We start from the raw sequence: 22,935 nt of genomic DNA on the forward strand, positions 1-22,935 counted from the left end.
AATCTCTTTCTTGGAGCCTTCATTGGGGGACACAGATAACCATGGGGTGTATGCTGCAGCTGCTAGGAGGCTGACACTATGCAAAACAAGAAACTTAGCTCCTCCCTGGCAGTATACACCCACCGACAGGCACCAAGCACCTCAGTTGGTGAAAAAAGCAGCAGGAGAAGCAACCAAAAACCATAAACATATGTACAAACTCAACAAGGGACTCTCAGACCCAACACGGTACTACTTAAACAGGGAGGGTGCTGTGTCCCCCACTGAAGGCTCCAAGAAAGATTTTACGGTAAGAACCCAAAATCCCTCTTTCTTTATTGCCTTATTGGGGGACACAAATAACCATGGGACGTTCCAAAGCAGTCCCGAGGGTGGGAACAACAATAAAGGAACGAAATAAGGAAGGGCTTAGGTCGGTCGATGCGCCACCGCCGCCTCCAGAACCTTCCTACCAAGAGCTGCATCAGACGAGGCCTGGGTATGAACCCTGTAGAACCTCGCAAAAGGTGTGCAAAGACGACCAGGTCGCGGCCCTGCAGAGTTGTAAGGCCGAAGCCTGGTGCCGCACAGCCCAAGAAGCCCCTACAGCCCGGGTGGAGTGGGCTTTCACTCCCGGAGGGGGCCGTTTCTCCTGAAGACGGTAGGCCTCCAGGATGGTAGACCGAATCCAACGAGCAATTGTGGATTTGGAATCCGGAAGACCTTTCCGGCGACCCTCAGAAATGACAAGGAATCAGATTGGCGAAAGGAAGCGGTCCTGGCAAGGTAAACACGCAAGACTCTCACTACATCCAGTTTGTGGAGCGACTTTTCCAGAGGATGAGCAGGCGCAGGACAAAACGATGGAAGGACGATATCTTCGTTAATGTGAAAGGGAGATACCACTTTCGGAAGGAAAGAAGGAACTGGCCTGAGAACAACCTTATCTTGGTGGAGGATAAGGTACGGAGAACGACAGGATAAGGCCGTCAGCTCAGAAACTCTCCTGATGGATGTAATGGCGATTAGAAAAGCCACCTTCCATGAAAGAAAGGACAGAGGGATATCCTGGATCGGCTCGAACGGCGCCTTCTGGAGAGCGCCAAGAACAAGATTGAGATCCCATGGATCTATCGGAGAACGATGAGGAGGAGCCACATGGGCGACTCCTTGGAGAAAAGTCTTCACTTGCGGTAAGGAAGCTAGATCCTTCTGGAAGAGGATTGCTAGGGCAGACACCTGGCCTTTGAGGGTACTGAGGGATAGGCCCGCATCCAAACCGGATTGGAGGAAACCAAGAATGGGAGGAATGGAGAATGATAGTGGAAAAACATCGTTCTCGTCACACCAACGAAAAAAGGCCTTCCAGTACCTATGGTAAATGCGGGAGGAAGCCGGCTTAAGAGCCTTAATAAAGGTCTGAATGACCCGGTCGGAAAACCCTGATTCCCTCAGAATCGTGGCCTCAACGGCCATGCCGTTAAACTCTGAGACTGAGAACTCTGGTGGTAAAGGGGGCCTTGCGAGAGAAGATCTGGACGGTCTGGAAGCCTCCAGGGGACATCCGCGAGCATGTTCACCAATTCCGCGTACCAAGGGCGTCTCGGCCAGTCTGGAGCCACTAAGATGATTGGGATGCCCTCTGACTTTATCTTTTTGACCACTCTTGGGATCAGGGCAAGCGGAGGAAACAGGTAAGGTAGTTGGAACTGGGACCACGGAATCACTAGGGCGTCGTAACCGAAGGCTAAAGGATCCCTGGACCTGGCTACAAAGTGAGGAACCTTGTTGTTCATTCGAGATGCCATGAGATCGATGTCCGGGGTGCCCCAACGCTGGCATATCTGACTGAAGACTGTGGGATGAAGGGACCATTCGCCTGACGCTAGACCTTGGCGACTCAAGAAGTCGGCTGCCCAGTTTTCCACCCCTGGAATGTGAACGGCGGAAATCGCCGGCACATGACGCTCCGCCCAGCGGAGTGTCCTTGCCACTTCTGACATCACCTGCCTGCTGCGAGTACCGCCCTGGTGGTTTATGTACGCCACGGCCGTGGCGTTGTCTGACTGAATGCGGACCGGTTTGCCTACGAGAAGATGCTGCCAATGAAGGAGAGCGAGGAAGATTGCCCTGATCTCCAGAAGGTTGATGGGCAGAAGAGTCTCCTGGGCGCTCCAACTCCCTTGGGCCGTTCTCTGATAGTAGACCGCCCCCCATCCTAGGAGACTGGCATCGGTGGTGATGACCTGCCACCGAGGCGGGAGAAAGGATCTTCCGCGGAGAACTGACGCCGGCAACGTCCACCAAGTCAGCGATTGTCTGACTCTGAGCGGAAGAAGAATGGGGCGATCCAGAGAAAACGAGGTCTTGTCCCAGACTGACAGGAGGAACAGTTGGAGAGGGTGAGAGTGGAATTGTGCAAAGGGCACTGCTTCCATAGAGGCTATCATCTTCCCCAGGACTCTCATGCAGGACCGAAGGGACATGATCCTCGAGCGCCGAAGGGACTGGATCCCCTTGCGAAGGGTTGAAAACTTGTCCCTCGGTAGGAACACTCGGGCTAGAGTCGTATCGAACTCCATGCCCAAAAAGGTCAGACGCTGGGTAGGGTGCAGAGTGGACTTGTCCTTGTTGACTATCCATCCCAGGCGTCTGAGGGCATCCAAAGTTATGTGAAGACAGTCTTGGCGGGACGAGCCCTTGATCAGGAGATTGTCCAGGTAAGGGATGATAAGAACCCCTCTGGATCGAAGGATGGCCATGACTGTTGCCATCACCTTCGTGAAGACACGAGGGGCGGAGGCTAGGCCGAAGGGAAGGGCCGTGAACTGATAATGATTGTCCTGAATCGCAAAGCGGAGGTATCTCTGATGCCGCCGAGAAATGGGGATGTGGAGGTAGGCATCCTGTATGTCCACCGAACAGAGAAACTCTCCGGGCTCCATCGAGGCTATTACCGAACGCAGAGACTCCATCCTGAAGTGGCGGATCTTCACGTGGCAATTGAGCAGCTTGAGGTCCAAAATCGGGCGAAGAGAGCCGTCCTTTTTCGGGACTACAAAGAGATTCGAGTAGAACCCTAAAAACCGCTCGTTTGTAGGAACGGGAACGATGACCCCCGGCGGAAAGGAGAGAGGAGACGGCCGGAAGGAACCCTGGAACCTGTGATCGCTGTTTTGGGGTTCGAGTCAGACAGAAACGACTGTTTGGGATGGAAGAAAACTCGATTTTGTATCCGGATGTGATGATTTCCCTGACCCAAGCGTCGTCGACAACGGATAGCCACGCATCCTTGAAAAAGGAAAGTCTGCCTCCCACCCTGGAAAGCTTTCCAGGTGGGGGTGACCCGTCACTTAGATGAAAACCTTCCGGATCGAGAGCCTGAGGACCTGGAAAGGCTGACCCCTGGATTTCCAGCGAGGGGCCGGCTTATACGATGGCTTTCTCCAGTCACTGGAAGCAGTGTTCCGGTCCTGCTGGGATGAACCGTCTGTGGGAGAGAAGGGACGAAAGGACCTAAACGGCCGAGAAACCTTCTTGTTAAAGAACCTCTTAGGGCGGGACTGGGGAAGGGAAGTGCTCTTTCCACCAGTGGCATCCGAGATTATCTGATCCAGCTTGGCGCCAAAGAGCCTAGTGCCGTGAAATGCCAGGTTGGTGAGCGACTTCTTTGAGGTGGTATCCGCGTTCCAAGACTTCAACCAAAGAATGCGGCGTACGGCCACAATGTTGCTGTTAGCTCTAGCTACGCACCCTGCCGCGTCCAAGGAGGCGGCCAGAAGGTACTTGCCTGCGTGATTAATTTGGTCTGCTAAATCTGCCAGCTCGTCCTGAGGAGCTGCCGCTGAAATGCCCCTGCGCAGACTTTTCGCCCAAGCCGAAATGGCTTTCGCCACCCAAGCGGATGCGAAGATAGGGCAGAGGGATGCACCGGATGCCTCAAAGATAGACTTAGCCAACGACTCTATTTGCCTGTCTGATGGGTCCTTAAGAGAAGCTCCGTCCGGAAGGGAAAGAACCGTCTTAGATGAAATACGAGAAACTGGTGGATCTACCTCGGGAGCTTTGGTCCATTTTGTGACTAGATCCGCATCGAAGGGATAAAGTACATCTAAGTACTTGCGTCCTGAGAAACGTTTCTCAGAATGTTGCCAGTGATTGGCTAAGGAAGTGTCAAAATCCTTATTAGGAAAGGTTCGAGATGGAGGCCTCGCCTTCTTAAGGGAAACAGAGCATTCCTGAGGGGGGGCCTTGTCCTCTTTTATCTTGAGTGTTTGGTATATAGCCGATATGAGACTATCTACCATAACCCGAGTCCTAGCTATGTCGTCCGCCTCTGAGTCTGATCCAGATTGTGAATCCTCGTCTGACCCAGGATCGTCTGCCGATGAGGGAGACGAGGAGCGTAGCCTGAGAGAGGCGGAGGGACCCTGCGAACCGGAAGAAGAGCCAGACAGGACCCGCTTCCTAGAGCCCCTACCCGGTCTGTCCGTCTGAGGGCCACGGTCCGGTGCTGTCGACTCACTATGCGAGGCGGTCGGTGCACAGGTGACTGCAGATAACTGAGGTAACCGCTCTAAGACCTGGACCAGCGAGTGAGACATCTTTGTCAGCTCAGAAACTGACTGAGACATCGCCACGGCCCACTCAGGGGGTGGGGTGGTCTCCGCCCGGGGTTTGGAGTGCTCCTGAGGGGCAGACATGGTGGAAGGGCTGCAGGACGGGCAGAGGGGAGACGACTGACCCGAAGCCCACTTCTTTTTACAGCGCGCGCAGGCGTAGTGAGTAGCGGTGGGTCTGGAGCAGAAGGCCCTTGCAGGGTTGGGCATAAGTCTCACTGGTAGAAAAAAACTGCGGGGGGGGAAGCTAAGTTAGGTGTCAGGGATAGACAGCGTCTAGCCTACCGAGGTTCAGAAGGAGCTAGCGATGTGTCCCCCAGGCAAGGTCCGGAGAGAAGGAGAAAGCAGCTCGGCAATTCAGGAAGGAACGCTGGCGGTGGGCGGAGCTAAGCCACCGCACCGCGCGATTGGCTGAGACCCGAGTGGGGGGGGCGCGGTTAAAGACACTGACAGGGCTGAAATGAAAGCAGCCTTGAGATAGGCTGAAGAAGCGCGCAAAGAAAACGCGCGCAGGGAGAGGGAGGACCGCTTTTGAAAATGAAAGCGCTCCCTCAGCTTTCACTAGCGACGGCGCGCCCGGGCTCCCTGTTGAATACTGAGGAGGGGAGCGCGGACAGAGGAAGCGCCGATAGGGGAAGCGCGCCCCCCCCCCCCCCCGCCGGACCCCCCGCGACAGGAGGGACGCGCGCCTGTCAGAGCGCTGGGTCAAAGGAGCGGGGAATTCAAACAGGAGGAGGTGAGGTACTCTGTTGATCTGCATGTGGTCCTTGATTGGTCTGTGAGCGCAGGGCTGCGGGGATCATTCAGACAATCTTACCTGATGTCCCTGAAGAGGCTGACCACAGGGGCCACGATAGAGCGCAGGCCGCTGGGAGAGGTGATCCTCAGTACCCGCACCCGCTGTATGGTGCAGAAGACGGCTCCAATCCCTGTGCCAATGGAAACGTCACCGCTGGCGACCGCCGTCTTCCTCTCAGCCCTGTCCTAGGAGAGGGATGAGGAGGGGAATCGGCAAGGACCGGACACCTATCCATGGACCCTAGCACCCGAAGGTGATAGGGAAAGGTCCTGCCTGCGGGCCTGAGAGTTGCGATGTGGGCAATACCACATTGCTCGCTCAGCCGCATTACTAGGAAAAGCAGGATGAACTCACATCCCGTTTCCTGATGCTGTATCTGGAAAAGAAAGGGGAAATCATTAAAAAAAAAAAACACAACTAAAACCTGAAAAGAAAAGGATTAAATGCGGATCTGGGGAGATCCCGGTCCGCCTCCTACAGACACTAAGCACAAACTGAGGTGCTTGGTGCCTGTCGGTGGGTGTATACTGCCGGGGAGGAGCTAAGTTTCTTGTTTTGCATAGTGTCAGCCTCCTAGCAGCAGCAGCATACACCCCATGGTTATCTGTGTCCCCCAATAAGGCGATAAAGAAACTTTTTTAATAAAGGTTTTAAACCCAATGGGCATTTTTATTTAAAAACACATTATAAATCTGTGTGTGGAGAGAGGACTGGGATCGTGGTGGGGAAGGAACAGTTAGAGGTGAAGGTGTGGAAAAAGCTACAGAATGGGTGGACATGTGGGAGGCAGAAGAGGTGGTGGGCGGTGGAGTGGAGGGTTGGGCAGGGACTGTAGGAGCAGATGATGTTGATGGCAAGTTGTATGGGGAAGGAGTTTGGTACGGGGAAGGAGTTTGGTACGGGTCAGGTTGCTGGAAGTGGGGAGATGTCTGGTACTGGGGAGGTGGCTGGTGCTGGGAGGTGGCTGGTATGTAATAGGAGGGGGAGGATGGAAAGTGGCTGGAGGGGGTGCAGATGGAGGAACTACTGGGGTGGGAGGAGGAGGTTGGGAGGTAACGTGCTGGAGAGCACCGTGGCATGAATGCATTACATGCATCTGCAGGGTAGGAAAGAGCGTTTCCATGCGCTCCACAACAGACCTGAAAAAGGTGTGGTTTGGCGAAGATCTTGCTTCTGAATGCATGGTTTGCATAAGTGTCTTCACCTCCAGAATGCTGGAGTTGATCTGCTGAAAGCCTGCGGAGATTTGCTCTGACAAGACTTTTAGACAGTTCTGGAAAGATGCATTCAGATGCAAGAACTCTGGCGCATAAGTCTTTTCCTGACCCCTCTGCCGCTGCCGCCCAGTACCCGCAGGTGTACTAGAGGTGGCAGGGGCAGAAGGGTGGGGTAAAGGGAAAGCGATCTCCTCACCAGCAGCTTCATGTAATGTAGGCGGCCACGATGCTCCTGTGCTGGTGGATGGGACAGATGGGTCGAATGTGTGGGAAGGTGCAGATGTACCGGGGCGGTCGAAGTGTCCCTCGGTGACGGTCTCCTCAGGGATCGCCTCAGAAGGGTCCAATCGTGCAGGCTCCCGAGTGCTGCTCACCGTGCTGTGGAATAAAGAGAAAAAAAAAACAATTAAAATAGTGACATGGCATGGCCCTGGCTGAAAAAAAATTGTTACATCTAAACATTTTTTTTCACATGTGGTGTGTAATATTTACCTTCTGGTGACCATTGTATCCCGGAGGAACGACAGGGCTCGTGCGTACTTGTACTTGCTCCTGCGTCCTCCAGATCCACTCGGGGCCAGCATCTCTTTATTGAACTCCTTCTTGAAACGATCCCTCACAGACCGCCACCGCTTCACAATTCTCTCCCCTGAAACGAGAAAGGACAAAGTGGTTAGTATACAACATCAGTGTTTCCCAAACTCCAGTCCTCATGGTCCCCAGGGGTCATGTTTTCAGGATTTCCATAGGAAATAGAAATCCTGAACACATGATCCGTGGGGACCACGAGGACTGGAGTTCGGGAAACACTGGTTTACATCAAGCAACCGGTACTGTATATACTTACGCTCTTTAATCTGGGCCCGAGCATCGAGGTCCTCCCAGCGGTCCACAAGGAGCGAACAGATTTCCTCCCAGAGTCGTCGGGTAACTATCAGGTCAGCATGGCGGCGGTCAGCCATATTCCATAGCGGCTCCCTTTCTCTGACGAGATCGATGAGGTGGTCCACATCAATTCCTCCATCCTCACAGTCTGAGTCGGGAGCACGCTGTGATGGCTGTTAAAGTGAAAGAGAAAAATAGCAAAATTAGTCACCACACTTAAGACATGAAATAAAAAGTGTACCAAAATTTCACTTAAATATTATACTTACACGCTGGTGACCGCCGCATTGCTGTCGCTGACGACCCTGGGAGGCACTGCGAGGACCTCTTGGCCGAGCACCAGATTGGGAAGACTAGAGAAGAAAAGAAAAAAATTTATGTGTTTGGATGTAGGCATTTGTTTGCTGTGTGTGGTCTGCAGAACATTGTTTTCTATGTGTTGTGTGTAGTGTGATGTTGTGTTTCTGCGTTTGATGCAAAAAACTTACCAATTGTGAGCCCACTCCAGGTGTCTGTCCACCCCTTCCTTCTTCTTCTGGGAGCTCCTCTTCAGCTTGTGATTCCTGTTTTGAAATAAAAGGCAATGAATAGACATATATTACAGAGATGATGGATTTTGGAAATAAAAACTTACCGTCAAACGCTGACGATGCGAGGGAGGGCTCCCAGAAGAAGATGTGCTGTCTTCCTGCTGGCCAGACTCCATGCCTGTGGGTGGTGTTACTGCTGCTGCCAGTGCTGCCACTGTTGCTGCTGCTGCATCTCTTGGGCGGCTGTTGAATAAAGAGAAACAAAGGGCCAATGAATATCTTGATATTCCATGGCCCTAGTTTGGAGGAATGGGGGATTTGATAATTACCGTCTCTCATCTGCTGCTGGACTCCCCTCCCGTTGTTCAGCATGCTGCTCCATTTGGGGTGGTGGTGGTGCTGATGGTGCTGCTGCAGTGGTCTCCTGCCTTCTCCTGCGCCTGGTTGCTGTCTTGGGTGGCATGTTGGGTGTGGCTGAGGGTCCCACTGTCATGCTTTTATATATGTGTCTTGTGGGCAGAGCTACTGAGCATGCTCAGACCAAAAAAAAACGGATCCGGATCAGGCGCATTGCGGCGCTCATAGGCTTTCATTGTGTGAAAAAGCCGGACACGCCGGATCCGGCGTGTCCGGCTTTTTCGCCGGAGACAAAAAAACGTTACAGTAGACGTTTTTTCCAGACGCCGGATCGCGACACATTGCCGGATCCGTCGAAAACCGGATGAAACGCATGGCCATCCAGCACGATCCGGCGCTAATGCAAGTCAATGGGGGGGAAACCGGATCCGGCATTGCATTTCGCCGGATCCGGTTTTTGTCAAAAGTGCCGGATCGCGCCTGACGGCGAAAACCTGATGTGTGAAAGAGGCCTTAGAGAGGAGTCTCAAATAGGACATCACAGGAACCTGGGGCTGCACTCAGTTCTCTGCCACATCTATAGCCCCTCCTGGAAAAGTACATCAGGAGGTGGAGCTACAGTCACTTACTGTCACAAGTGTCCCCAATGACATCCTGAGTTCAGTAGAGTTGCCAAGCCGTCATCATAGTTACTGCTTCTAACACCACAGTCTTTCCCTGAAACGAATAGTCATCAGGGGCCGGTGATACCAGCCGATTCATTCGAGGACAGTAAAAAAAGATTGGCGAGTGACAGCTGTGTCTCGCCAAAGATTCTTTAACCACACTCAAACGAACTGCCATCAGGGGTGGTGCTTGTGTCACTAACTCCACCCCCTGATGAGGATTAATTTCCAGGACAGAGACTGTGGTGTCAGAAGCAGCGATTGTGTGACAGTGACTGAAGACGTGGCCATTTCTTGATCACCTCTACTGAACCAGGTGACCATCAGCAGGAGGCGGTGACAGTAATGGTGATAAGTGACCGCAGCACTGCCCCAGAATATGTCTGGTTTCAGGAGGGTGATAGACGCTGCTGGGAAGGGCGTGCAGTCCCAGCTTCCGGTGACATTCGGTTTGAGGCTCCATTCAAACAAAACGTCACAGTAAGTAAATTAAAACAATGTACGTATAGGAAGAAGCAACATAGGAGCAAGTGTTGTGAATTTAATAGTAAAGCTAATTACAAAAATGCTTAAAGATAGGCTTTAAAAAATGGCTTTATTATAGGTATTGGGCCACCCTTTAAATCTACACAACATCTGTAAAATTGCATTTACATAATCACTATTGTAATTAAAGCAATATAGAGGTAAGCACTAGCACTATCACAATCTGAGCTCATCTCTTAATTTTGTATTTTATTTTTGAATTGTGCACTTCTTTTCCAGCTTACAGAAAATCATACAATGTACAGTGGGGGAAATGATTATTTGATCCCTTGCTGATTCTGTAAGTTTGCTCATCGACAAAGTCTTGAACAGGCTATAATTTTAAGGGTAGGTTAATTTTAACACTGAAAGATAGAATATCAAAAATAAAATCCAGAAAAATCACATTGTATAAATTTATTTGCATTTTGCAGTGGGAAATAAGTATTTGATCTTTCTGGCAAACAAGACGTAATACTTGGTAGCAAAACCCTTGTTGGCAAGCACAGCAGTCAGACATTTTTTGTAGTAGATGATGAGGTTTGCACACATGTCAGAGGGAATTTTGGTCCACTCCTCTTTGCAGATCATCTCTAAATCATTAAGACTTTGAGGCTGACGCTTGTCAACTCAGAGCTTCACCTCCCTCCATAAGTTTTCTATGGGATTAAGGTCTGGAGACTGGCTAGGCTACTCCATGATCTAATGTGCTTCTTTTTGAGCCCCTCTTTAGTTCCCTTTGCTGTATGTACTGGGTCACTGTCTTGCTGAAAGACCCAGCCACGACCCATTTTTAATGTTCTGGTGGAAGGAAGGAGGTTGTCAGTCAGGATTTTACGGTACTTGGTTCCATCCATTCTCCCATTTATGTGGTGAAGTAGTCCTGTCCCCTTAGCAAAAAATCACCCCCAAAATATAAATGTTTCCATCTCCATGCTTGACAGTGGGGATGGTGTTCTTTGGGTCATAGGCATCATTTCTCTTCCTCCAAACACAATGAGCTGAGTTAATCCCAAAGAGATCAATTTTTGTCTCATCTGACCACAGCACCTTCTCCCAATCACTCACAGAATCATCCAGATGTTCATTGGCACACGTCTTACTTATACTTTTGTAGCCCATTCCAGCTTAGAGTCTGACTGATTGAGTCTGTGGACTGGAGTCTTTTATAAAGGTGACTATATAAGACAGCTGTCTTTAATGCAGGTAACAAGTTGATTAGGAGCATCTAATTGGTCTGTAGGAGCCAGAACTCTTAATTGTTGTAGATCAAATACTTATTTCTCACTGCAAAATGCAAATAAATTTATACAATGTGATTTTCTGGATTTTATTTTTGATATTCTATCTCTCAATGTTAAAATTAATCTACCCTTAAAGTTATAGACTGTTCACGTCTTTGTCAGTGGGCAAACGTACAAAATCAGCAAGGGATCAAATACTTATTTCCCCCCACTGTATTACAGAGACTTATATGGTCCCTTAAAGATGAGCTAGTCACAAGGAATACTTCTGCTCAGACTCCTGGGGATTATATACAATCACAGGAGCTGCTAATATTGGGGAATAAAGCATTGAAAGATACCCCCATAGAAACCAATGGCTGTATGTATAAAGCATGAACTTGTGGTCATCAGAGAAGCTCCTTGCATAATTTCTCAAAAAGCAGCTGGAACATACTGTAATTGATAGAAAATCACTTTACCTTGTTAGGGTTAGCAGCCACAGACATATCTTTCTTTTTCTCGGAGCCAGCTTTTTTAATTTCCTTATTTTCGTTATCAATCACAACTTTTTTTTCTGGCTCTTGTTTCTTCTGCGGAGTCCCAGAGTCCGATTCTCCGGTGTTGAGCCGATTAATTTGCTTTTCTTCTTGGGTACTAGCAATTTGGACTTCCTCTTTGTCGGTGTTCTCTTTTTGGTCTTGAGATTTTTCTGATGTGTTTTTATCTGATAAAGAATAGGTTTCTGCTTTTTTGGTGTTTATTGATGGCTTGGTAGAACGATCTGGAATGATTTTACCATTTTGCATTGGATTGTTTTCTTTCACTTCATTTTTAGCTTTTTGGGGACTGTCACCCATTCTAACAGTCGGTTTCTTTGTGCGATCAAACTGCAAGTGACATGTATAAAGAAAGAACAGGGCATTATAATACAAGAAATGTGATATAAAAAGATTACAAAAGAGAAACATTCTTGACATAGCACTTCTAGGAAACATACAAAAACAGGAAAATAAATATATATTATATAATTTTTCTCTTCTGACCTATCTTATAGCACAGGAATAAAATATCTTGTGGTATTGCAGCACATAAGGGTAAAATAAAATCATACCGGGGCAATCAATTTCCCCTCGACGGTATTCGCAGAAAATTCCCAGTGTTCTTTACCAGCAAATAGACTGTAAAGCCACATGTCAGGTTATATAAAGGAGAGTTTTTGGCTTGCTTTCATTTACAAAACTTGCAGTTAAGACACAAAATGGTTAATAAATTACATTTCTCACACATTACATTAGCATCATTTTTCAAGTGGGTCACAAATATAAAGGTATCACTTTCTTCAGCTTCGTATGATCTACATGCCCATAACGATGGCTTAGGAGGGTTCATCCTACTGACAATCCTTTTACTTCACAGGTAGTCATTTTGCGCTAAATAAAAATATATATATCACTTGAGCGTATATACTCTCACACAAGAGAATTGGATCTATTATGGTAATGACACTTGGCACAGACTGACCAAAGTGTCAGCTTACTGTAGTCAGATTCTCTTTCAAGGAATAATTGTAGCACAGGCGTGGAGAACACTGCATACTTCATTTCTCCAACTTCTCTGTGGCTGTGTCCGCATAAACTGGACTGCACTCAGATGACATCCACATGCAGTCCAATGTTTCACTGGAGAGTTGTATGGGTGCACATGATCCAATTTGTGGAGCCACTTTGCAGCATGCTGCAATTGTTTTCTCATGTCGTTGTGAGCGAGCCCTGACATTGACACAAGGCATGTTAGACTATGCTTGTGGCAGGGACTAGAGGCCCACCGTACCTACCGTGCAGACCTGTAGGCCACTAGATGGCTTCTGGTTGCCATAGCAACCATTGGCACACTGCGATCAGATAGCAGGGTGGCTGATAGTTTGAAAGCGAGAGCTTTTTCCTCCCTCTGAGAAGATGCAATGGTCTTTATTGATCATGGCATCTAGTGGAATAAACAGCCAGAATCGGTGCTGGCATCCACCATGCTTGTTGCTGCTCGTCTGTCAGTTAAGCAGATCTCTATTATGTGGGAACGCTTTCCTAATCATAATGTACACACGCGGTCAAAATCGTTAGTGCCCCTCGTTTAATGACAGAAAAACACGGGTATCACATACCTGGTAATGTGTTTTTTCATGAGACATGACGGCACCACGAGAGATGGGATCCGTCCAACAAGGACAGGAAACCTTCAAGATAAAAGGGGCGGCTCCTCTCTCCGCATCAGTTGTTTTACAGAGCACGAGAGGAACTCCGCAGGTTAGTATGCATATAAATAATACATCCTTTATACTACTAAATTTCCAACACCCAAGGACATGTATATTGCTAATAATGCACCCAACTAATGATGTTATCAATAGGGAGGGAATATAAGGGTGCCGTCATGTCTCATGAAAAAAAAAAAAACACATTACCAGGTATGTAATACCCGTGTTTTTCCATTCTACATGACGGCACCACGAGAGAGTTAGAGATTTGTGCTCTCTTAGGGAGGGATCACTGCTTGTAACACTCTTCTCCCGAATGTGAGATCAGAGATAGCAGATAGGTCTAACCTATAATGTTTGAAAAAGGTAGACGGAGAGGACCAAGTGGCCACCTTACAGATTTGGTCAATGGAGTCGTCTGCTCTCTCCGCACAGGACGTCGCCATGGCCCTCGTGGAGTGGGCTTTTAAGCCCTCTGGAACAGCCCTGCCTGCACTACTATACGCTAGCATGATGGCCTCTCTCACCCATCTAGCTATAGTCTGTTTAGAGGCTTTAAAGGGCATGTCACACTAAGAGATATCGCTAGCAATATCGCTATAACTAATGACGTTATAGCGATATCTCTGTGTCTGATACTTACCTACGACCCGCTCCCCCGCTGGTTATCGCTGATCGCGCGAGAACGTTCAGGACTGTTTCTCGTCGTCAGCTTCCTGCGACGTGTGGAGCCGGGCGGGAGGACGCAGGATCGCCTGGTGTGACAGGTAAGTAGCGACCCCCGTCCCCAGCGATGTCGCTAGTGAGATCTGCCTATGTGGCAGCTCACTAGCGACCACTTAGCGATGTACCAGCGATCCTGACCGCGTCATATCGCTGGTCGGGATCGCAGGTACATCGCTAAGTGTGACAGTACCTTAAGGCCTTTTCTTGCCCCCTGGTATGAGACAAATAAGGCCCTCTGTTTTCTCCATAGTCTTGTCACCTCTAAATACTGCAGGATACATCTCTTAACGTCTAGGCAATGAAGCCTCTCCTCCTTCTGGTTGTTAGGGTTAGGACAAAAGGATGGTAAGACTATCTCTTGATCCCTATGGAATTTCGATACCACCTTAGGAAGGTATGCTGGATCTAATTTTAACACAACTCTATCGTCCATGACCTGAGTGTAGGGAGGGTCTGCTGATAGTGTGTGCAAGTCCCCAACCCTACGGGCCGATGTGAGTGCCACTAATAAGGCTGTCTTTAGTGTTAGAACTAATGTTGTGTTTAGTGGTTCAAACGGACTTTCTGTCAGAGATGATAGGACTAAAGTTAGATCCCAAGGAGGAGGAGTAGGGGACGGGACAGAGTCAGCTCTAGTACAGGCCCGGATAAATCTGACCACCCACCTATTGTTTGCTAGGTCACAGTTGAATAAAACTGCCAGGGCTGAGACGTGTACTTTGAGGGTACTGACAGCTAACCCCAACTCTAAACATTTCTGCAGAAATTCCAATATTGTCACTATCGGGACTTCCCCTTCCCGTATTGGGCCGGAGGTAGAGAAGAATTTTTTCCATAATCTACCATAAATTTTTGTAGTCACTGGTTTCTGCTACTGAGTAAGGTGGATATTAACTCTGCTGAGAATCCCTTCTTTTCTAGTAGTGAGCTTTCAAATTCCAGGCTGTCAATTGCAGCCCAGACTTCGGATTGTGATTGAAGGGACCCTGTGTTAGGAGGTTGTGGTCCTCCGGTAGCACCCATGGGTCCGGCACCGACATCACTCTCAGCCAATAAAACCATGGTCTTTTCGGCCAAAAGGGAGCTATCATAATCACTCTGGCTCTGTCCTCCCTGATCTTCCTCAGAACTGCTGGAATGAGGCATATAGGAGGGAAGGCGTACAGGAGACCTGATGTTCACTCTATCCTGAAGGCATCTACTGTCAGTGGCCTGTCTGCTGGACTTAGGGAGCAGAAATTTTGAACCTTCCTGTTGGTTTTTGAGGCGAAGAGATTGATGTTGGGTTTCCCCCACATATGCACAATCCGTTGAAAAATGGACTCTTTTAGGCACCATTCTCCTTGCCTCAAGTGGTTCCTGCTCAGAAAGTCTGCCTTCAGGTTGTCCATGCCTCGGATATGCAGGGCCAATAATGAGAGGAACTGGTGTTTTGCCAGAGTCATGACCCTTTTTGCTATTTGCATCAAGGCCTGAGAACGGGTGCCCCCCTGGTGGTTCACATATGCGACCGCCGTTTGGTTGTCTGATAGGACTCTCACATGGTGTCCTCTTAGATGTGTCAACAATCCTTTCAGTGCCCTTTCAATTGCTAGCAGCTCCCAATCGTTTGAGGATAGATTTCTTTCCTCCTGGCCCCAGGGATCCTGGAGCCATAGTGTGTCTAGGTGGGCACCCCACTCCCAAGGGCTGGCGTCCGTTGTGACTACCTTGGAGGCTGTGTACGTCCAGGGTACTCCTCTCGGAGAAGACTGTAACCACCACCTGAGTGATTGGAGTACAAGGTACGGGAGGGTGAGCTTTTGCTCTAACTGTCCCTGGAGCCTCAGGTCATTTTGTAGCACACACCACTGAAGTTCTTTTGTGTGGAACTGGGCTCATTTTACTGCTGGTATGCAGGAGGTTAGGGACCCCAACACTGACATGTCCCTTCTCAGAGTAATTTCTGTTTTTTTTTAATGTTGTCACAATTAGATTTTTGATCATTTTTTCTTTTTCCTCTGGGAGGCGACACTCCTGCACTACAGAGTCCATTGTTAAGCCTAAGAAATTATGGATCATGGCTGGTTCCAGTTTGGACTTTTTGAGGTTCAGCTGCGATCCCAGCGTCTGTAGTGTCTCCATCACTATTTTGACTTGTTCTTGACAGAGAGAGAGATTTCTTCCCACTATCAAGAAGTCGTCCAGATATGGTATCACCAGAGTGTCTTTTTCCGAGATGCGCTGTGACCTCTGCAATTAATTTCGTGAAGACTCGGGGGACTATTGCTACCCCAAAGGGCAGAGCCCTGTATTGAAAGTGAAGCCACTGAGACCTCATCTGGATCGCCACCCTGAGATATTTGTGATCTTGTTGCCGGATAGGGACATGATAAGCATCCTTGAGGTCCAGGACTGCCATGTAACACTGAGGAAAGAAGAGCTTTACCGCCGATCTTATTGTTTCCATCTTGAATAATGGGACTATCAGATATTTCTTCAGGCCTTTCAGATTTATAATCGTCCCCAAGGAATTGTCTTTTTTTATGAGAAATATGGCGTAGTAAAAACCTCCCTTCTTTTCCTCTTCCGGAACTTCTTCCAGGACATGTTTGTCTAGGAGTGATATTACTTCCCCCTCCAGACTTTGTTTTTCTTGAGATGACTGTACTGGAGTCTGCATGTATCTTCATGGCGGCCAGTGCTGGAACCTTAACTTCAGACCTGACCCCACAATTTGTCGGATCCAGGCGCTGGATGAGATACTCTCCCAGGCTGGGAGGAAGTGAGAGAGCCTTCCCCCCACCTGAGAAGGACCATCACTGGGAGGGTTTTTTGGCGTCTTTGGAGGGCTTGCCGAAGTAGAAGCCTCTCTCACCTCTGGATCGCTTGTCAGAGTTGTTTCTGTCTCGATCCCTGTACTGCTGTCTTCTGAATTTTCGGTCCTTCTGAGAGGAGCGCCGAAAGTCCTGAAATGGCTGTTTTGGGAAATTTTTCTTTTTGTCGCCAGCTTTCTTCAATACGTCATCCAATGCCGGTCCAAACAGGAGATTTCCCTCACATGGCAGAGAGCAAAGTTTCATCTTTGCCTGTGTGTCCCCCGGCCAGCACTTGAGCCATACTGCACGGCGTCCCACATTAGTTAATTCTGCTGATTTTGCTGCTAGCCTGGCCAAATCTGCTGACGCTTCAGCGAGAAAGACTGCTGCTGCTCTGATGGCCGGTATTGCATCTAAGATAGACTCCCTGGGGACTCCTTGCTCTAGCTAATCCTCCAGGTTATCAACCCATATTTTTAGGGATCTAGCAACACAAGTGGCCGCGATAGCAGGCCTTAGTGCACCAGCCGAGGCCTCCCAGGATGTTTTAAGACAATTGTCTGTCTTTCGGTCCAGAGGTTCCTTTAGGGAACCTAAATCCTCAAAGGGTAGGGAGGATTTCCTGGTGACTTTTGAGATCGCTACATCAATTTTTGGAGCTCTATCCCAGGATGAGGATGCGTCTTCATCAAAGGGATACCTCCTTTTGAGGGAATTGATTATCTGAGACTTCTTCTCTGGTTTTTCCCATTCCCTTTTTATGAGCCCTTCCAGCTGTTCGTTAATAGGGAAGGCTCTACGTTTCTTCTTTTACAACTCGCTAAACATGAGTTCCTGAGCCATCTTTTTTGCTCGCTCATCTACCAGCCCCATAGTAGATCGGATTGCTTTTATAAGCTTGTCTGTAGCTTCTACTGGGAATGCGTCTTCATCAGAGTCTGAATAGTGGGATTTATCGGAGTCCTCCTCTGACCCTGTGGAGTCTTCCTGAGAGACTACTGAGGGGCTGGATCTATCTCTTGCTTTGCTATTCGTATCCACTGAATGTAAAGCCCTCACTGATTTACAGACTTCTGATTGAATCAGGGATCTCAGGTTATCCAAAAAAGAGGGATTTTGGGTTCTTACCGTAAAATCTTTCTTGGAGCCTTCATTGGGGGACACAGATAACCATGGGGTGTATGCTGCTGCTGCTAGGAGGCTGACACTATGCAAAACAAGAAACTTAGCTCCTCCCCGGCAGTATACACCCACCGACAGGCACCAAGCACCTCAGTTGGTGAAAAAAGCAGTAGGAGAAGCAACCAAAAGCCATAAACATATGTACCAACTCAACAAGGGACTCTCAGACCCAACACAGTACTACTTAAACAGGGAGGGTGCTGTGTCCCCCAATGAAGGCTCCAAGAAAGAGATTTTACTGTAAGAACCCAAAATCCCTCTTTCTTTTTCGCCTTATTGGGGGACACAGATAACCATGGGACGTTCCAAAGCAGTCCCGAGGGTGGGAACAACAATAAAGGAACGAAATAAGGAAGGGCTTAGGTCGGTCGATGCGCCACCGCCGCCTGCAGAACCTTCCTACCAAGAGCTGCATCAGACGAGGCCTGGGTATGAACCCTGTAGAACCTCGCAAAGGTGTGCAAAGACGACCAGGTCGCGGCCCTGCAGAGTTGTAAGGCCGAAGCCTGGTGCCGCACAGCCCAAGAAGCCCCTACAGCCCGGGTGGAGTGGGCCGTTTCTCCTGAAGACGGTAGGCCTCCAGGATGGTAGACCGAATCCAACAAGCAATTGTGGATTTGGAAGCCGGAAGACCTTTCCGGCGACCCTCAGAAATGACAAACAAGGAATCAGATTGGCGAAAGGAAGCGGTCCTGGCAAGGTAAACACGCAAGGCTCTCACTACATCCAGCTTGTGGAGCGACTTTTCCAGAGGATGAGCAGGCGCAGGACAAAACGATGGAAGGACGATATCTTCGTTAATGTGAAAGGGAGATACCACTTTCGGAAGGAAAGAAGGAACTGGCCTGAGAACAACCTTATCTTGGTGGAGGATAAGGTACGGAGAACGACAGGATAAGGCCGCCAGCTCAGAAACTCTCCTGATGGATGCAATGGAGATTAGAAAAGCCACCTTCCATGAAAGAAAAGACAGAGGGATATCCTGGATTGGCTCGAACGGCGCCTTCTGGAGAGCGCCAAGAACAAGATTGAGATCCCATGGATCTATCGGAGGAGCGACTCCTTGGAGAAAAGTCTTCACTTGTGGTAAGGAAGCTAGATCCTTCTGGAAGAGGATTGCTAGGGCAGACACCTGGCCTTTGAGGGTACTGAGGGATAGGCCCGCATCCAAACCGGATTGGAGGAAACCAAGAATGGGAGGAATGGAGAATGATAGTGGAAAAACATCGTTTTCGTCACACCAACGAAAAAAGGCCTTCCAGTACCTATGGTAAATGCGGGAGGAAGCCGGCTTCCAAGCCTTAATCAAGGTCTGAATGACCCGGTTGGAAAACCCCGATTCCCTCAGAATCGCGGCCTCAACGGCCATGCCGTTAAACTCAGAGACTGAGAACTCTGGTGGTAAAGGGGGCCTTGCGAGAGAAGATCTGGACGGTCTGGAAGCATCCTGGGGACGTCCGCGAGCATGTTCACCAACTCCGCGTACCAAGAGCGTCTCGGCCAGTCTGGAGCCACTAAGATAACTGGGATGCCCTCTGACTTTCTCTTCTTCACCACTCTTGGGATCAGGGCAAGCGGAGGAAACAGGTAAGGTAGTTGGAACTGGGACCACGGAATTACTAGGGCGTCGGAACCGACGGCTAAAGGATCCCTGGACCTGGCTACAAAGTGAGGAACCTTGTTGTTCATCCGAGATGCCATGAGATCGACGTCCGGGGTGCCCCAACGCTGGCATATCTGACTGAAGACTGTGGGATGAAGGGACCATTCGCCTGACGCTAGACCTTGGCGACTCAAGAAGTCGGCTGCCCAGTTTTCCACCCCTGGAATGTGAACGGCGGAAATCGCCGGCACGTGACGCTCTGCCCAACGGAGTATCCTTGCCACTTCTGACATCACCTGCCTGCTGCGAGTACTGCCCTGGTGGTTTATGTACGCCACGGCCGTGGCATTGTCTGACTGAATGCGGACCGGTTTGCCTACGAGAAGATGCTGCCAACGAAGGAGAGCGAGGAAGATTGCCCTGATCTCCAGAAGGTTGATGGGCAGAAGAGTCTCCTGGGCGTTCCAACGCCCTTGGGCCGTTCTCTGATAGTAGACCGCCCCCCATCCTAGGAGACTGGCATCGGTGGTGATGACCTGCCACCGAGGCGGGAGAAAGGATCTTCCGCGGAGAACTGACGCCGGCAACGTCCACCAAGTCAGCGATTGTCTGACTCTGAGCGGAAGAAGAATGGGGCGATCCAGAGAAAACGAGGTCTTGTCCCAGACTGACAGGAGGAACAGTTGGAGAGGGTGAGAGTGGAATTGTGCAAAGGGCACTGCTTCCATTGAGGCTATCATCTTCCCCAGGACTCTCATGCAGGACCGAAGGGACATGATCCTCGAGCGCTGAAGGGACTGGATCCCCTTGCGAAGGGTTGAAAACTTGTCCCTCGGTAGAAACACTCGGGCTAGATTCATATCGAACTCCATGCCCAAAAAGGTCAGACGCTAGGTAGGGCGCAGAGTGGACTTGTCCTTGTTGACTATCCATCCGAGGCGTCTGAGGGCATCCAAGGTTATGTGAAGACAGTCTTGGCGGGACGAGCCCTTGATCAGAAGATCGTCCAGGTAAGGGATGATAAGAATTCCTCTGGATCGAAGGATGGCCATGACTGTTGCCATCACCTTCGTAAAGACACGAGGGGCGAAGGCTAGGCGGAAGGGAAGGGCCGCGAACTGATAGTGATTGTTCTGAATTGCAAAGCGGAGGTATCTCTGATGCCGCAGAGAAATGGGGATGTGGAGGTAGGCATCCTGTATGTCCACCGAGCAGTGAAACTCTCCGGGCTCCATCGAGGCTATTACCGAACGCAGAGACTCCATCTTGAAGTGGCGGATCTTCACGTGGCGATTGAGCAGCTTGAGGTCCAAAATTGGACGAAGAGAGCCGTCCTTTTTCGGGACTACAAAGAGATTCGAGTAGAACCCTAAAAAACGTTCGTTTGTAGGAACGGGAACGATGACCCCGGCGGAAAGGAGAGAGGAGACGGCCTGAAGGAACCCTGGAACCTGTGATCGCTGTCTTGGGGATCGAAACAGACAGAAACGACTGTTTGGGAGGGAAGAAAACTCGATTTTGTATCCGGATGTGACGATTTCCCTGATCCAAGCGTCGTCGACAACGGATAGCCACGCGCCCCTGAAAAAGGAAAGTCTGCCTCCCACCCTGGAAAGCTTTCCAGGTGGGGGTGACCCGTCACTTAGATGAAAACCTTCCGGATCGAGAGCCTGAGGACCTGGAAGGCTGACCTCTGGATCTCCAGCGAGGGGCCGGCTTATAAGATGGCTTTCTCCGGTCACTGAAAGCAGTGTTCCGGTCCTGCTGGGATGAACCTTCTGCGGGAGAGAAGGGGCGAAAGGACCTAAAAGGCCGAGAAACCTTCCTGTTAAAGAACCTCTTAGGGCGGGACTGTGGAAGGGAAGTGCTCTTTCCACCAGTGGCATCCGAGATTATCTGATCCAGCTTGGCGCCAAAGAGCCTAGTACCGTGAAATGCCCGGTTGGTGAGCGACTTCTTTGAGGTGGCATCCGCATTCCAAGACTTCAACCAAAGAATGCGGCGTACGGCCACAATGTTGCTGTTAGCTCTAGCTACGCACCCTGCCGCGTCCAAGGAGGCGGCCAAAAGATACTTGCCTGCATGATTAATTTGGTCTGCTAAATCTGCCAGCTCGTCCTGAGGAGCTGCCGCTGAAATGCCCCTGCGCAGAATTTTTGCCCAAGCCAAAATGACTTTCGCCACCCAAGCGGATGCGAAGATAGGACAGAGGGATGTGCCGGATGCCTCAAAGATTGACTTAGCCAACGACTCTATTTGCCTGTCTGATGGGTCCTTAAGAGAAGCTCCGTCCGGAAGGGAAAGAACCGTCTTAGAGGAAATACAAGAGACTGGTGGATCTACCTCGGGAGCTTTGGTCCATTTCGTGACTAGATCCCCATCGAAGGGATAAAGTACATCTAAGTACTTGCGGCCTGAAAAACGTTTCTCAGGATGTTGCCAGTGATTGGCTAAGGAAGTGTTGAAATCCTTGTTATTAGGAAAGGTTCGAGATGGAGGCCTCGCTTTCTTAAGGGAAACAGAGCTTTCCTGAGGGGGGGCCTTATCCTCCTTTATCTTGAGTGTTTGGTATATAGCCGATATGAGACTATCTACCATATCCCGAGTTCTAGCTATATTGTCCGCATCTGAGTCTGATCCAGGATCGTCTGCCGATGAGGGAGACGAGGAGCGTAGCCTGAGAGAAGCGGAGGACCCTGCGAACTGAAGAAGAGCCAGACAGGACCCGCTTCCTAGAGCCCCTACCCGGTCTGTCCGTCTGAGGGTCACGGTCCGGTGCTGTCGACTCACTATGAGAGGCGGTCGGTGCACAGGTGACTGCAGATAACTGAGGTAACCGCTCTAAGACCTGGACCAGCGATTGAGACACTTTTGTCAGATCAGAAACTGACAGATATCGCCACGGCCCATTCAGGGGGTGGGGTGGTCTCCACCCGGGGTTCGGAGTGCTCCTGAGGGGCAGACATGGCGGAAGGGCTGCAAGACGGGCAGAGGGGAGACGACTGACCTGAAGCCCACTTCTTTTTACAGCGCGCAGGCGTAGTGAGTAGCGGTGGGTCTGGAGCAGAAGGCCCTTGCAGGGTTGGGCATAAGTCTCAGTGGTAGAAACACTACCTGAAAGAAACTGCGGGGGGGGAGCTAAGTTAAGCGTCAGGGAGAGTCAGAGTCGAGCCTACCGAGGTTCTGAAGCAGACACACTAGCGTTGTGGCCCCCAGGCAAAAATCCAGAGAGAAGAAGGAAGAAGCTCCGGAAATCCAGGAAGAGTATGCTGGCGGTGGGCGGAGCTTAGCCACTGCACTGCGTGATTGGCTGAGACCCGGGGAGGGGGCGCGGTTAATGACACGCTGACAGGGCTAAAGAGAAAGGAGCCCTGAGATAGGCTGTAGAAGCGCGCGAAGAAAGCGCGCGCACAGGGAGAGGGAGGACCGCTTTGAAAATGAAAGTGAAAGCGCTCCCTCTGCTTTCACTAGCGACGGCGCGCCCGGGATGCCTACTACCGCAGTTAAAGGAGAACTCTCTCTGGGCTGAATACTGAGGACAGGGGACGCAGACCGAGGAAGCGCCCCCCCCGC

At 50.0% G+C, this 22,935-nt stretch overlaps 1 protein-coding gene across 4 annotated transcripts in view; it reads right to left on the bottom strand.

Annotated features, from left to right (window-relative positions):
- Positions 1-22,935, bottom strand: part of USP8 (ubiquitin specific peptidase 8) — a 144,660-nt gene that overhangs the window by 42,733 nt on the left and 78,992 nt on the right. For all 4 annotated transcript variants that reach the window (XM_073568501.1, XM_073568500.1, XM_073568503.1 and 1 more), the window contains one exon: positions 11,282-11,689. In XM_073568501.1, the coding sequence (XP_073424602.1) occupies positions 11,282-11,689 (408 nt within the window). The remainder of the gene's footprint in view (positions 1-11,281; positions 11,690-22,935) is intronic.

Source organism: Dendrobates tinctorius, unplaced genomic scaffold, assembly GCF_039654945.1.
Source record: "Dendrobates tinctorius isolate UK_male_01 unplaced genomic scaffold, ASM3965494v1 ptg000022l, whole genome shotgun sequence".
Classification (NCBI taxonomy): domain Eukaryota; kingdom Metazoa; phylum Chordata; class Amphibia; order Anura; family Dendrobatidae; genus Dendrobates; species Dendrobates tinctorius.